This window comes from Prunus avium, chromosome 4, assembly GCF_965620075.1.
Source record: "Prunus avium chromosome 4, drPruAviu1.hap1.1, whole genome shotgun sequence".
NCBI classification, from domain to species: Eukaryota; Viridiplantae; Streptophyta; class Magnoliopsida; order Rosales; family Rosaceae; genus Prunus; species Prunus avium.
In genome coordinates this window covers 18,392,988-18,406,089 of record NC_142287.1, presented here as the reverse complement: position 1 = coordinate 18,406,089, position 13,102 = coordinate 18,392,988, and the positions used below count along the sequence as shown (strand labels likewise).

The 13,102-nt window shown below is 40.6% G+C and overlaps 1 protein-coding gene across 1 annotated transcript; it reads right to left on the bottom strand.

The window, feature by feature from the left end:
• Positions 1-1,597: 1,597 nt before the first annotated feature.
• Positions 1,598-4,587, bottom strand: LOC148294956 (uncharacterized). The gene is made up of 3 exons (XM_088252323.1): positions 2,768-4,587; positions 2,282-2,678; positions 1,598-2,182 (listed from the first exon to the last, which is right to left on the bottom strand). Exons 1-3 carry the CDS (start codon positions 4,432-4,434, stop codon positions 1,598-1,600), a joined length of 2,649 nt encoding a protein of 882 aa, XP_088108449.1. The 5' UTR covers positions 4,435-4,587.
• Between the last annotated feature and the right edge of the window lie 8,515 nt (positions 4,588-13,102).

Below are 13,102 nucleotides of genomic sequence, written 5' to 3'. Positions count from 1 at the left end.
GTGCACCCCTTTACTGTATATGAATACAATTACTGAAGTTGATCATCATTTAAAATTATTTACACTAATGGATAGTTCGTTTAATTTCTTAACTATCATGCCATATAAAAGAAATAAAATTTAAAAACTTGGTTTGGGCGACGAATGAGCTCCTTGTTCGTCTCTGAAGGTTTGCGCGACGTATATTCATGTTCGTCGAGCAAAGATGATTTATCTAATTCGTAAATTTTTGTAATATTTGGAACAATGCGTGACCGACAAATCCTACTCGTCGCGCAAATATGATTTTTAACATTATTACCACATATTTGCTTTTGCGCGACAACGATGTCCGTCCCGCAAACAATGATTGTGCGACACAATAAAATATTATCCGTCGCGCAAATGTAAAGATCGGTCGTCCAGCGTAGACGACCGGTCGTTTTTTCACAGATTGTAATTGCTCTTTTTCACTTCCAACCTATTTTGCGCGACGCATATATCCGTCCCTCCAAGTATGATTGTGCGACGCGAACTATTTAATTTCGTCGCGCAAATGTAAAGACCGGTCGTCCAGCGTAAACGACCGGTCGTTTTTTCACAGATTGTAATTGCTCTTTTTCACTTCCAACCTATTTTGCACGACGAATATATCCGTCCCTCCAAGTATGATTGTGCGACGCGAACTATTTAATTTCGTCGCGCGAATTTAACGACCGGTCGTCTAGTGTCGACGACCGGTCGTTTTTGCACAGATTCTAATTTTTTTTTAAACTTCCAACCTATTTTGCGCGACGAACATATCCGTCCCACTAAGTATGATTGTGCGACACCAACTATTTAATTTCTTCGCGCGAATTTAACGACCGGTCGTTTAGTGTAGACGACCGGTCGTTTTTGCACATATTCTAATTTTTTTTAAACTTCCAACCTAATTATGCGCGACGACAATATCCGTCCCCCAAAGTATGATTGTGCGACGTAGACACATTTTGGTCATCGCGCAAAGTTAACGACCGCTGTGTAGACGACCGGTCGATTTTTGACAGATTGTAATTGGCTGATTACCACTTACAACATCTGTTCAGTTTTGAATCCATAACTTCTTAACCATATGTCCAAATTTCATGTTATTTATACGGTTGGATTCAGCACAGAAAAACAAAGAACGCAGCGCGGACCAAAAGTCAAAAACAGTTATGAAAATGAACAGAATTCAATAAAAGAAACGAAAAATGTTGCAAACACGTTACAAAGTTCCCCACATATATTGAAGGTTTGGATATACATTCCACAAATATTCGAACAATATTCAAACAAATATTTAAGGTTTGGATAATCCTTTAATATGTTTTACATGGCAAGTCGCAAGTGTTTTACATTATTCATCATCTGAACTATAATAATCTTCGTTTTCGTCGCTATGATCACTGTCGGTCTCCCAATCATCCTCCTCCTCTTCCTCCTCCTCCTCCTCCTCCTCCTCCTCCTCCTCAAGTACATCATCATCATTGTTCGGGCCCACGGTTGGATCGTATCGCGGAAGATATCCGAGGTCAATTGTAATTGACTGAATCGGTATTTCTCTTGGAGACACTCCTTCAAGCTGAAAAGGTTCCTATACGACAATTGTATCTCGAAGTGTTTGTGCATCATGTTCCATGGAAGATTCGAAACGTTGGTCAGCAACGTCGACGTCGTTGTCAGATGGGTCTAGTTCTGGTATAGCATACACATTCCTCTGACCCATCTGCTGAACAACTTTCCACCCGCTCCCTGCTTTAGGGTCATCTAGATAGACAATCTGTTTTGCCATGGTTGCCAAAATGTAAGGGTCGTCATCATACCAAGTTCTGCTCATGTTCACAGATAATAACCCATGATCGATTTTAATACTTCCCTGCCTATTTTGGTTCATATCAAACCATCGACACTTAAACATGATCACTTGGTATCGGTCTTTGTAAAGCAATTGCACGACAGTGGTGAGTTTGCCATAGAAATCAATGTCTGTACTTTCGCCTCCACCTGGAACATGGACACCGCTGTTTTGCGTACACAACTTGTCATCTCGTGCACTCACCAAAAACTTGACGCCGTTAACATGGCAACCCGAGAACAATTCAGCCCAAAGTGGGCCGAATGCTAAGTTATATAACTCTTCACTGTAAGTGGGGGAATTCTCTGATTTCAACTTGGTCACCTAATATTATTAAAAAAAAATTCAATAGCATGGAAATGTTAGTTTGACAATTTCAAATACTACAATATATAGGTCAATTACAAAATACTTATATCTTACATATTGCAAGAACCATTTTGGAAATAATTCACGGTGTTTCTTGGAATACAAATGTGATGGATGTTCTCGCTTCATCATCTCTTCATGCTCATCTAAGTATGCCATTATCTCATCACAATTGTTCAATACGAACCAATGAGCTACCTCCATATCTTTCCTGGAAAATGACTCCCCTTGTACAAGATCTCCAAAGGGTCGTGCGCTTTGAGAAAAAACAGAAAGTTGCTCATTTCTCACACCTCCGTCATTATTGCGCTGAGGTCGATTGAAAGCCGTGTCCACATCTTTTAAATACATTCCACAGAAAGTCAGCGCCTCATATTGAACCCAAGCCTCTACAATTGATCCTTCGGGCTTCGCTCTGTTGCGTACGCTTCTTTTCAGCTCTCCGAGAAGCCTGCCAAAATATAATGAAAAGGTTTCAAATACTTCAGTATCAAGAATACGAACCAATGATGCATACAGAAATGATGCCAAGTTATATACCTTTCTATAGGATACATCCAGCGATAGTTGACTGGACCCCCAAGCAATGCCTCTTCTGGCAAGTGAACCATCACGTGGATCATACTTGTGAAGAAAGCCGGAGGGAATATCATCTCAAACTTGCATAAGACTTGGACAATGTCATCGCGCAACTGATGAATGTCTGTCTTTTGCAATGTCTTTGCCGTCAGTTGGGAAAAAAATCTGGACAACAATATGATTGGCTTAACTACATCTTCCGGCAACAGGTGTCGAATCCCAACAGGAAGTAGGCGTTGCATAAACACATGGCAGTCATGACTCTTGAGTCCGGTAAATTTACCCCCGTCAACATTCACGCAACGTGCGAAATTAGAAGCATACCCATCAGTAAACTTTACAGACGACACAAACTGTAGAAACTCTTTTTTGTCATTCGGTTTCATGGAAAAAAATGCAAGATCCCTTATAGCTTTATCATTGCCCCTTTTCAGCCATAAATACCTTCGTATGCCCATTCTTTCTAAATCAAGACGAGCTTTTATCGTGTCCTTTGTCTTGTCCTTGATATCTAGAATCGTTCCCATCAATGTGTCAAACACATTTTTCTCAACATGCATAACGTCGAGATTGTGCCTCAATTTTAGTTTCGACCAATATGGGAGCTCAAAAAACATAGACTTGTGCGTCCAGTTCATATGTGTAGCAGGTCTGGTTCGACTAACAGTTTTCCCGAACGGAGCAAAATCCAAATGGTTAAGCTGATCCAAGATCTGATCACCGGACGATTCTCTAGGTCTTGCACGATGCTCTTTGTTCCCGTCGAACTCTTTATCCTTTTCCCGCCACTCGTGATCCCATGGCAACCATCTTCGATGCCCAAGGTAACACACCTTTCCAGCGTGCCAACCAGAAGTCACATCTTCCTTGCATACAGGACATGCCATATAACCCTTTGTGCTCCACCCCGACACCATTGCATATGCGGGAAAATCATTCACAGTCCACATAACTGCCGCTCTCAAAGTGAACATCTTCCCAGTGGATTTATCGTACGAGCGCACACCGTTTGTCCATAAATCCTTGAGCTCATCAACCAACGGCCTTAAGTACACATCGATTGACCTGCCAGGATCCTCATTTATCAAAACAGTCATCATCATGTACTCTTTTTTCATGCATTTCCAAGGCGGCAAATTATATGGGAATACGAAAATCGGCCAAGTACTGTGATGTTGGTTTAGAACCCCGTACGGATTGAATCCGTCAGTGGCAAGTCCCAGCCTAACATTTCGGGGATCAGCAGCAAACTCGGGGAACGTTCGATCGAACTCTTTCCATGCCTCCCCATCTGCAGGATGCCGCATCACATCGTCGTCTACCCGTTTTTCCTTATGCCATCTCATGTCTGTGGCAGTATGCGTCGACATATACAATCGCTGCAATCTTGGTTTCAGGGGCAGATAACGCATGACTTTTTGTGGAACCTTAGTCATTCTATTCTGAGACTTCTGTTTGAACCTCGACTCATTGCATATAGGGCATGTATCCAATGATTCATACTCTTTGTAGAATAACATGCAATTGTTTTTGCAAGCATGGATTTTTTCATAACCCAATCTAAGACCACTCAACATCTTCTGCGCCTGTCTGTGGTCTTTCGGCAAACAATTGTCCGTCGGAAGCATTCTCTTGAAAACCCAAAAAAATTAATCGAAACTCAGGTTCGACATACGGTACTTTACTTTTCCATGCATTAGCTCCACAATGGCCGTCAGAACGGAAAAGCTCTCGCACCCCGGATATAACTCTTGGTTAGCATTTCTTAACAGTTTTTCATACTGTTCAAACTCTGCACTATCCGTTGGTGTAGGCACATCATCTTCCCCTTGCTGATTGCTGCTCGTCGATGCAAATGGAAAAGCATCATTTATAATATCCATGACTTGTTCATTAGGTTCCACAATAGGTTCAACATTGTCCACTGTTGTGGCCCTTGAAGACGAAGCAATGTCTAATTGTTCCCCGTGATGGTTCCAAGTGCTGTATGTCTCAATCATTCCATTCCTTACTAAATGAAATCGAACAGTTTCAATTGTCTCCCACAACATGTTGTTACACTTCCTACAAGGACACCGGATTCTAGTTGCACCCGGGTTGTGTGACCGTGCAAAGTGAATAAAGTCCTCGATTCCATCCAAGTATTCGTCTGCGCACCTGTTAGGGTTCTGTATCCACCTTCTGCTCATAATTCCTGGAACCACAATCACAATACAACAATCATGTTGTATTCTTACAAAATCATAACGTCACCTTATGCCTCCGGTAAGGGCCCTATCCCATTCGGAAATGCATAGTCATGTCACGTAATTTACAACTACATGAGATTAGATTTCGACGTGGATGAATTTCGGCAGCATCTCGGTACAGTTCTTGAGGCGTACCGTAGATATAAAATACCTACGTACCACCCGAAGAACGTACCGAGATGACACCGAAATCTCCACAATCGAAACCTAATCCTGTAGCTGTAAACTACGTGACACGACTATGCATTTCCAAACTGTCCAAAGTATGGGACAATTCAAGAATTAATTGGACCGTAGTCATGGTTTACCCACCCATGCGCGGTCCAACTAACCTCGAACGGGAACTAAGCTTTACAAAAAAAAAATGTATGAAGTTAATTTCAATTAACTTCGTACATCAACGTGCATAACTGAACAACATAATATAAATATAATTTCACAACACAATTTAAACATAATGTAATTAATTTTATATAATACCTTCGCAATAGTTCTCCACCAATCGCTAATCGCATATAATATCCCTATATACAACGAAATTAATGGCGTTAGTATGAATTTACAGTAATATTTTTACACTAACGACAAAAAATACATAATCAATGAACTTACCGGAGGCAGAAATAGTTTAACTCATAAACGAAATGAGATTGATGCGTTTGCTTGGCATATGACGTTTGAGATAGAGGGAGAGAGTGGCTGAGGCAAGCTGCAATTTTTTTGCAGTTTGCCTCTGCCATGGCTGTAACTGAATAAGTAATAAACGACGATTTTGCGCGACGGATACTATTTTCGTCGCGCAAAATCGCAAGACATTGCGCGACAAATAAAAATTTTCGTCGCATATTATTCGACGCGCAAACGTATTTGCCGTCCCGCAAAATTCTTTCCCCGGCGCGCATGGTGATGCCGACATCCATTTTGCGCGACGTATTAAACTTTGACCGTCGCGCATATATCCGTCGCTCGAATACAAATCGTCGTCACGCAAGAATACAATGCATTTGCGCGACGCTTTTATCGTCGCGCAAAGTTCGTTGCGCAATCATTTTGCGCCAAAGCGATAAACCCGCGGCTTTTTTCCCGCTTTTTTTTTGCGCGACGACAACAATTTATTTTGTCGCGCATTACACCCTAGCGCGACTAAACTTGTCGTCGCGCAAGTATGAAACACTGTTTGTTTCCCGCAATTTATTATGCGCGACGTATTATTTTTTTGTCGCGCTAAACATCATAGTGCGACGAATACGTCATCGTCGCTCAAATAGTTGTCGCGCAAACGTGTTCATTTATACCTCTTTGAATATTTTGTCCCATTTCTAGATATCTGAATATTTGTTATTTGCGATTTTTGGGGTATACAATCTCACAGTATATACAAACACGTTTAACGGTTGAATCGTTGAAATTAGTTTTGTAGAGTTGAATGAACACTTTTTAGTTTCAAAACATATTTCGCGTTGTTCTCTTTGTAGGGAAATTGATAACCCTGAAATTTATTCGTTTGGAGGTTGATAACCATACAAAAATATTCTCCTCTACCATTCCCATAATTAAAAGGGTATGAATGATAATCTTCACTAAAATCAATGAAAAACATATGATTTAGATGGCAAAATTAAAATTAAGACTTAGGATTAATGGTTTTGTATATCGTACCTTGCGCGACGGATAGTGTTTTGTCGCGCAAAGGTGTCATTTGCGACGGGATTAGTCGTCGCGCAACACATCCTATAGCGACGAATACGTCGTCGTCGCGCAAACAGTTGTCGCGCAAACATGTTCATTTATAACATTTGAATATTTTGTCCCATTTCTAGATCTCTGAATATTTGTTATTTGCGATTTTTGGGGTATACAATCTCACAGTATATACAAACACGTTTAACGGTTGGATCGTTGAAATTAGTTTTGTAGAGTTGAATGAACACTTTTTAGTTTCAAAACATATTTCGCGCTCTTCTCTTCGTAGGGAAATTGATAACCCTGAAATTTATTCGTATGGAGGTTGATAACCATACAAAAAGATTCTCCTCTACCATTCCCACAATTAAAAGGGTATGAATGATGATCTTCACTAAAATCAATGAAAAATATATGATTTAGATGGCAAAATTAAAATTTAGGCTTAGGATTAATGGTTTTGTATATCGTACCTTGCGCGACGGATAGTGTTTTGTCGCGCAAAGATGTCATTTTGCAACAAGTTTAGTCGTCGCCCAAGAATTAGGCGCCAGAATATTTATTCGCGGTTTTTTCCCCTTGTTTTACGCAACGGTCGTTTGTTCTGTCGCGCAAAGTTGTTTTGCGCGACGAAATTTATTGGTCGCTCTATTTTGCGCTACGCATATGATTGTCCGTCGCGCGATGATCTTTTATACGACGAAAGTTCTTCGTTGCTCTTGTTTGCGCTACGCATATGGTTATCCGTCGCGCTATGATCTTTTATGCGACGATTTGTCCTTCGTTGCGCAAATAGAAAAATGTAGTAGTGTCCACTTCCATTTGCAGTATTAATTCTAGCTTCGTTTCTACTATTTTTTTTTTTGTTAAAATCAAGGGTAAAATTATCTTTTTCGGGTTGTGTTTATTTTCCACCCTTTTGAACTCTTTTCCCTTGTACAGCCCCCACTGAAATTTACCTTAAATTTCGAATGGCCTTTTTATAATCTAATGCAAGTGCTACACTTGATTACATTTTTGAAAAGACAAAGGCCCTTCTTAGGTCGACTGTGTATAAGAGAACCAATAGCTAACAAAGTATACGGAGATTTCTCTTGGGGAGAACTGGGTGGCCGAAGCCTTGTGTGAGAGAGATAAAGTGTGTGGCTGCTAGGGTTTGTGAGAGGGGATTTCTACAGAGTTTCAGACGTAGGTTTAGAATCACCTCAAGCCTTGTGCTTAGCCACGTATTTATAAGAGCCTCAGAGGCTAGGGTTTCGGAAGAATAATTTCACAGATGGAAAGAAATTATTCTTCCCCAATTTGGAGAGATTGAGTTAATTAGAGATTTGATTAAAATCAAATCCCTAATTATGGCAAGAATCCCTAATTTAGTGAAATAATTCCCAAATTGATTGGATTAATTATTGAGTGACATGAACCCTAAAATTAACTGAGTACACCCTATAATCTAAGTACACTATAATATTTAAATCAAAATGTAAAATTAACTAAGTAAACCCTAATTAACTACCAAAATACCCTTACTACACCCTAATACTTTTTGGTCATTTTATACTAGGGTAAATTAGTATCACTAAAACAATCCCGTCACTCTCTCTGTCTTTGACAATCTACAACGGCCCAAAACCAAATTTTTTTCTTTTCATAGTTCTCCTTTGAAATTTAAAGAAACGAATTCAAATTGGGCAATATTTTGTGCAAAAAATCTCAAATTTCTTTTAGCTACGCAGTAACAAAGTAAAATATTGGGTTGTTTTTCGTCCAAGATGGAAACTTGTACTACAAAACGCATTTTGTATTCAGTTGTTGATAGTAGGGCCTCACCATTGATGGACTCACATAGCGAATTGATGTATGAATTTAGGGCTCGTTTGGTACACCTCCCTAACTTGGACTGACTTGGATAAAAAATTATCCCATATTTGTTGTCACATGGTTCTAGTTTTAAATGGGATTAGTAATCTGGGACCCACCAAAAACACCTTCTTAACTGGGCTTTCTGAAACCCGTGTGTGACAAATAATCCCCTCCTCATCGCTCACGACTTCCTCCCCTCTCCACACATTCGTCTCAGCCATCACCTCCCACCCCACCACACATGTCGTCGTAGCCATCACTTCCCACCTAAGCACACACCTTGTCGCAGCCATGGCCTCCAACCCTCATCCCTGTCAACTGCTCTCTCTCTCTCTCTCTCTCAAGTCTGCTACAAAACCCAATTGGGGGAAATAAATCAATTAATTTAAATGGCTTTTTCTTTTTATGAAATTGGGGGAAGAACCTTAGAAAACAATAGCTAACCATCAAGCAATTCACCATCAAAGAACCCACCCAGGCAGGAGCCTCCTCAAAGAAGCAAATTCCCAAATTTAGATTGTGGGGTTTGGGTATGTGACTATTGAAGAGAGAGGAGGGTGAATAGAGAAATAGTGAATAGGAAAAATGAGAGAATATAAAATTTTGAAAATTAAGAAGCGAAGAGACAAAAATAGATTGAGAAGAAGAGGAGAAGGAGAGAGGAGGGAGAAGAAGAAGATGAAAGAGCAGAGAAAGAAAGAAGAAGAGTAGAAAAATAAATAAATAAATAAATCCACTTGCCTTCTTTTTAAAAATTAAAAAAATTTAGTTCTAGTCCAATCGTGCACCAAACGTGGTACAAGTCTTATCCAGCTTATGACATAGGCCAAGCCAATCCAAGACAGTCTCAGTATTTAGTCCAGTGTACCAAACGAGCCTTTATAGTACTATGTAGATCAAGCAGAGGAGACAACAAAAAATCTACTTTTGACTTGTCAAAAACCTACCATTTTCAAAATTTCCACAATTAATTATTTGAGGTTTGGTTGAGGATGGATATAATCCTATTAATTTTGAACAACAATAATTTTTTCTTTCTAATTATATCTTTAACTTGCAGGAAACCATTAGGCTGAGGACATCAAAGAAAAAAAGCTAAACGAATCTTAAAATTAGCTGAGTACACCTTAATTTTATTTTTTTGTCATTTAATATTAGGGTAAATTAATAATTCAATAAATAGTTTGGTAGCAGGTGTACTTAGTTAATTTTAGGGTTCGTTTAACAACACTCTAATTATTTGACCTAGAATCTGTAGACATTTGCTTCCACACTCACTTTTGTCAAAAAAAAAAAACATGGCCTTTCATTTTCAAAGAATCAACTGGTCCCATAATGAGAGTTTGTGTCATGTTGAAGATCTGGTTTAAATACCAAATAATACATGTTTTGTTTTTTGTTCTGTTTTTGGTATTGGTTTTGTTTCATTTTCTTTTATTTGAAAAAATGAAAATTAAGCAGCCTTTAAACCAATATTCTTTTTTGGTCAACCAAGGAATTACAATTGTCAACTTCTCTTCTTTCCTGTATCCTGAAGTTTCAAAAGAAATACTCTGTTACTACATTGGTATTATTAAGCACCAACATCTCATGTAGCTTAAACTTGTTGTGAAAAAAAGGACAAACACTTTCACTCACTCCCCTAATGATCTTGTTGTTGATGGACTTTGTGACACACACAATGATGGATGAATCACACACACACACTTGAGACAACAACCAAGCACAAAGTGACACAAGAATTTATAGAGGTTCAGCAATTGCCTACATCCTCTTGGTGATCCCCTTGAGAAATTCACTTCATAAAAGAATAAGTTACAACTTTGGTTTTACACAGAAAAAAACCCCCTTAGAACTCTATTCTCTCCCCAAGCTCTCTTTTCTCTCACACCCCTTGCTCAACACTTTGATGCACTTGTGAACACTCTCACAACCCTTGGTGTTTCCCTCCTTGGTGTCTAGACTCTCAAGACCCCAACTCAGCTCCTAACTTGAACTGATTGCTCTCCCTCACGTTCTCCCTTGGTGAGTTAACCTCCTTTGAACACAATAGCACCCAGCTACTTGACCACCTTGAGATTAACCACACCTCACTTCAACTTGCTTTCTCATCTTATAATGTCTTTGCTTTATCTCCATTACCCACACAAACCAATGGACAAGAGATAAGGTATCAGCTTGTCCTCCACGTTCCTTCCTTTAGTCACCCACTTAGACTAGAGGTTAGAACAAGTAGGTAATATAATCCCACTTCAGCCACCTTCCACAAAACCAGAAAATGGAGAATGGATTCCTCAAAGCAAGACAACCAATTGGCAATGAGTGCTCTCCCAACTATTCAGCAGGTAGTCCACCATCTTTTAACTCAGAAGTGACCCATTAAACACCTGCAATCTTGTGGAAAGCGATAGCCACCGAAAAAGTAGTTGAAAACACGTAAGGAAAACATCAGCACAGCACTGAAGCGACCGATCGCGGATACCTTGCGACCGGTCGCGGATACGTTTTTGATACGTTGCGACCGGTCGCGGATACGTTTTTGATACGTTGCGACCGGTCGCGGATACCTGCGACCGGTCGCTTTCTGCGAATTCTTCAGACTTCGAATCTGCTTCTAAACGACCGGTCGCCCAAACCTTGCGACCGGTCGCTCACTCCTTTGCTTGCATACTAAATGTGAGCCAATTTTACAACAATCTCCACCTTGGCGAACCATTTAATCACCCCATGTACCATTGTTGACCTCTACAACATCTTCAACCTCTTAGAAATCGTTCTAGTAATTTCCAAGAACTCCACCATGGCAATACACCTCTTGCCTCAATGCACCTTTGGTGGAAGGTGCTCCACCCAAGCCTAAACTTGAGTAACATGGACCTCTTGTGCAGAAAAGAGTTCCCCCTTGCCAAATTCGTTGCTCATTTCCTCCTTGGAACCTTGAACCTTGGACTTCCCTTGATATGCAAACCACATACCAAACCTTTGTTCACTAAATCCCCATTTAGCACTTCTTGCTCTTGGATTTAAGAACACATTTCTTTTCATCAATGCACTTCTCCAACTTTCCCGCTTCATGCTCCCTATAGCACTCTGAAACGTGGCTGGAACTACTTGGTCCTTCCATCCAAAACCTAGGGACGGTTTGATGGATTCCTTGGGCCCGGACCTTGCATTTGATGATGGCTCCACCTCAAGTAGAACCCCTTTGTGAGTTTGTTGTTGTTGCCCTCCTTCTTCAGCCCTTGTGTCAAGCTCCACCTCAAATGGAGTCCCTTCCATGACCACCTTGGCAAGAAGCTTCTCTTCAACAACATCCTCCCCATCATTCCTTGTTTTGATTTCACCTTTGTGGATATTCCTCTCCACACTTTCTGCAGCTTTGAAATCAAGCACCTTTGATGATGAACCGTTAGTCATACAACCTTGACTAACCTTCCTTGCCCAACTTCTCTTGAGCACACTTGCAGCTACATTATGTTGGACCAGCTCCTTGACATTAAGACTTGTTGCTTGCTTTTCCTTGGTACAAATCTCTGCACCACCCAAAAGCTTGTATGTGTTGTTTGGTTGAATCTCCCCCCTCATAACCACCACAGAACCTTGTGTGACCATGAGCTTCCCTCCTTTGGCCTTGTAAGAGCAACCTTCTCTATCCAAAGAACCAAGAGAGACTAGATTCGTTCTTAGTGCAGGTACAAACCTTACCTCACTAAGAGTCCAAACTTCACCACCTTGCAACTTGATCTTCACAGTCCCTATGCCCAAAACTTCACATGTAGTTTTGTCTCCCAACATAATCTTGCATGCATCCTTATCCTCATATGTGTCAAACATCAACTTATTTGCACACACATGATATGAGCACCCGGAATCTAAAATCCAACTTGAAGAAGAATTCTTACACGAAGAACTTGCCATGACTTCCCCGTTACTTTCATCCGTAACCGTCAAGAGTTCATCACATGTGTCCTCATCACACACGTGGGCTGAACTTCCAGCTTTCTTCATCTTGTTCAGCTTCTCCTTCCATACCGGACAATCTCGTCTCCAATGATCCATAGATCCACACTCGAAGCACCCTTCATTGTCCTTGGACTTAGTATTCCTTTTGCTGCCCTTGCCTTCTTGCTTGCTTGAACGACTCTTTGCGAACAAACCAGCATCTTGAGAGTTCTCCTCCGAACGTTGAGACATCCTGTGATGCGACATCACATCTTGCACCACCTCCTCAAAATTCAAAGTACTCTTCCCGAACATAAGTGTAGTTCGGAAATGCTTATAAGACGGAGGCAAGGATGTTAGTAACATGAGTGCCTTATCCTCCGTATTATACAACACATCCATTCTTTGCAAGTCAGCAACACATCTATTGAAGCTGCTCAAATGCTCCATTAGATTTCCTTCCTCCGCCATCCGAAGATTTAGGAGTTCCTCCTTGAGGAAGAGCTTGTTGGTCAGCGACTTCCCTGCAAACATCTCTTCGAGCTTCTCCCATGTTTGCTGC

Bases quoted from the DNA above. Each gene is read 5' to 3' on its own strand.
- LOC148294956 (XM_088252323.1), bottom strand. From the start codon at position 4,434: ATGCTTCCGACGGACAATTGTTTGCCGAAAGACCACAGACAGGCGCAG. The intron at 2,679-2,767 runs GTATATAACTTG...ATATTTTGGCAG, and splicing joins TGGATGTATCCTATAGAAAG to GCTTCTCGGAGAGCTGAAAA. The intron at 2,183-2,281 runs GTAAGATATAAG...TAATAATATTAG, and splicing joins CAAAATGGTTCTTGCAATAT to GTGACCAAGTTGAAATCAGA.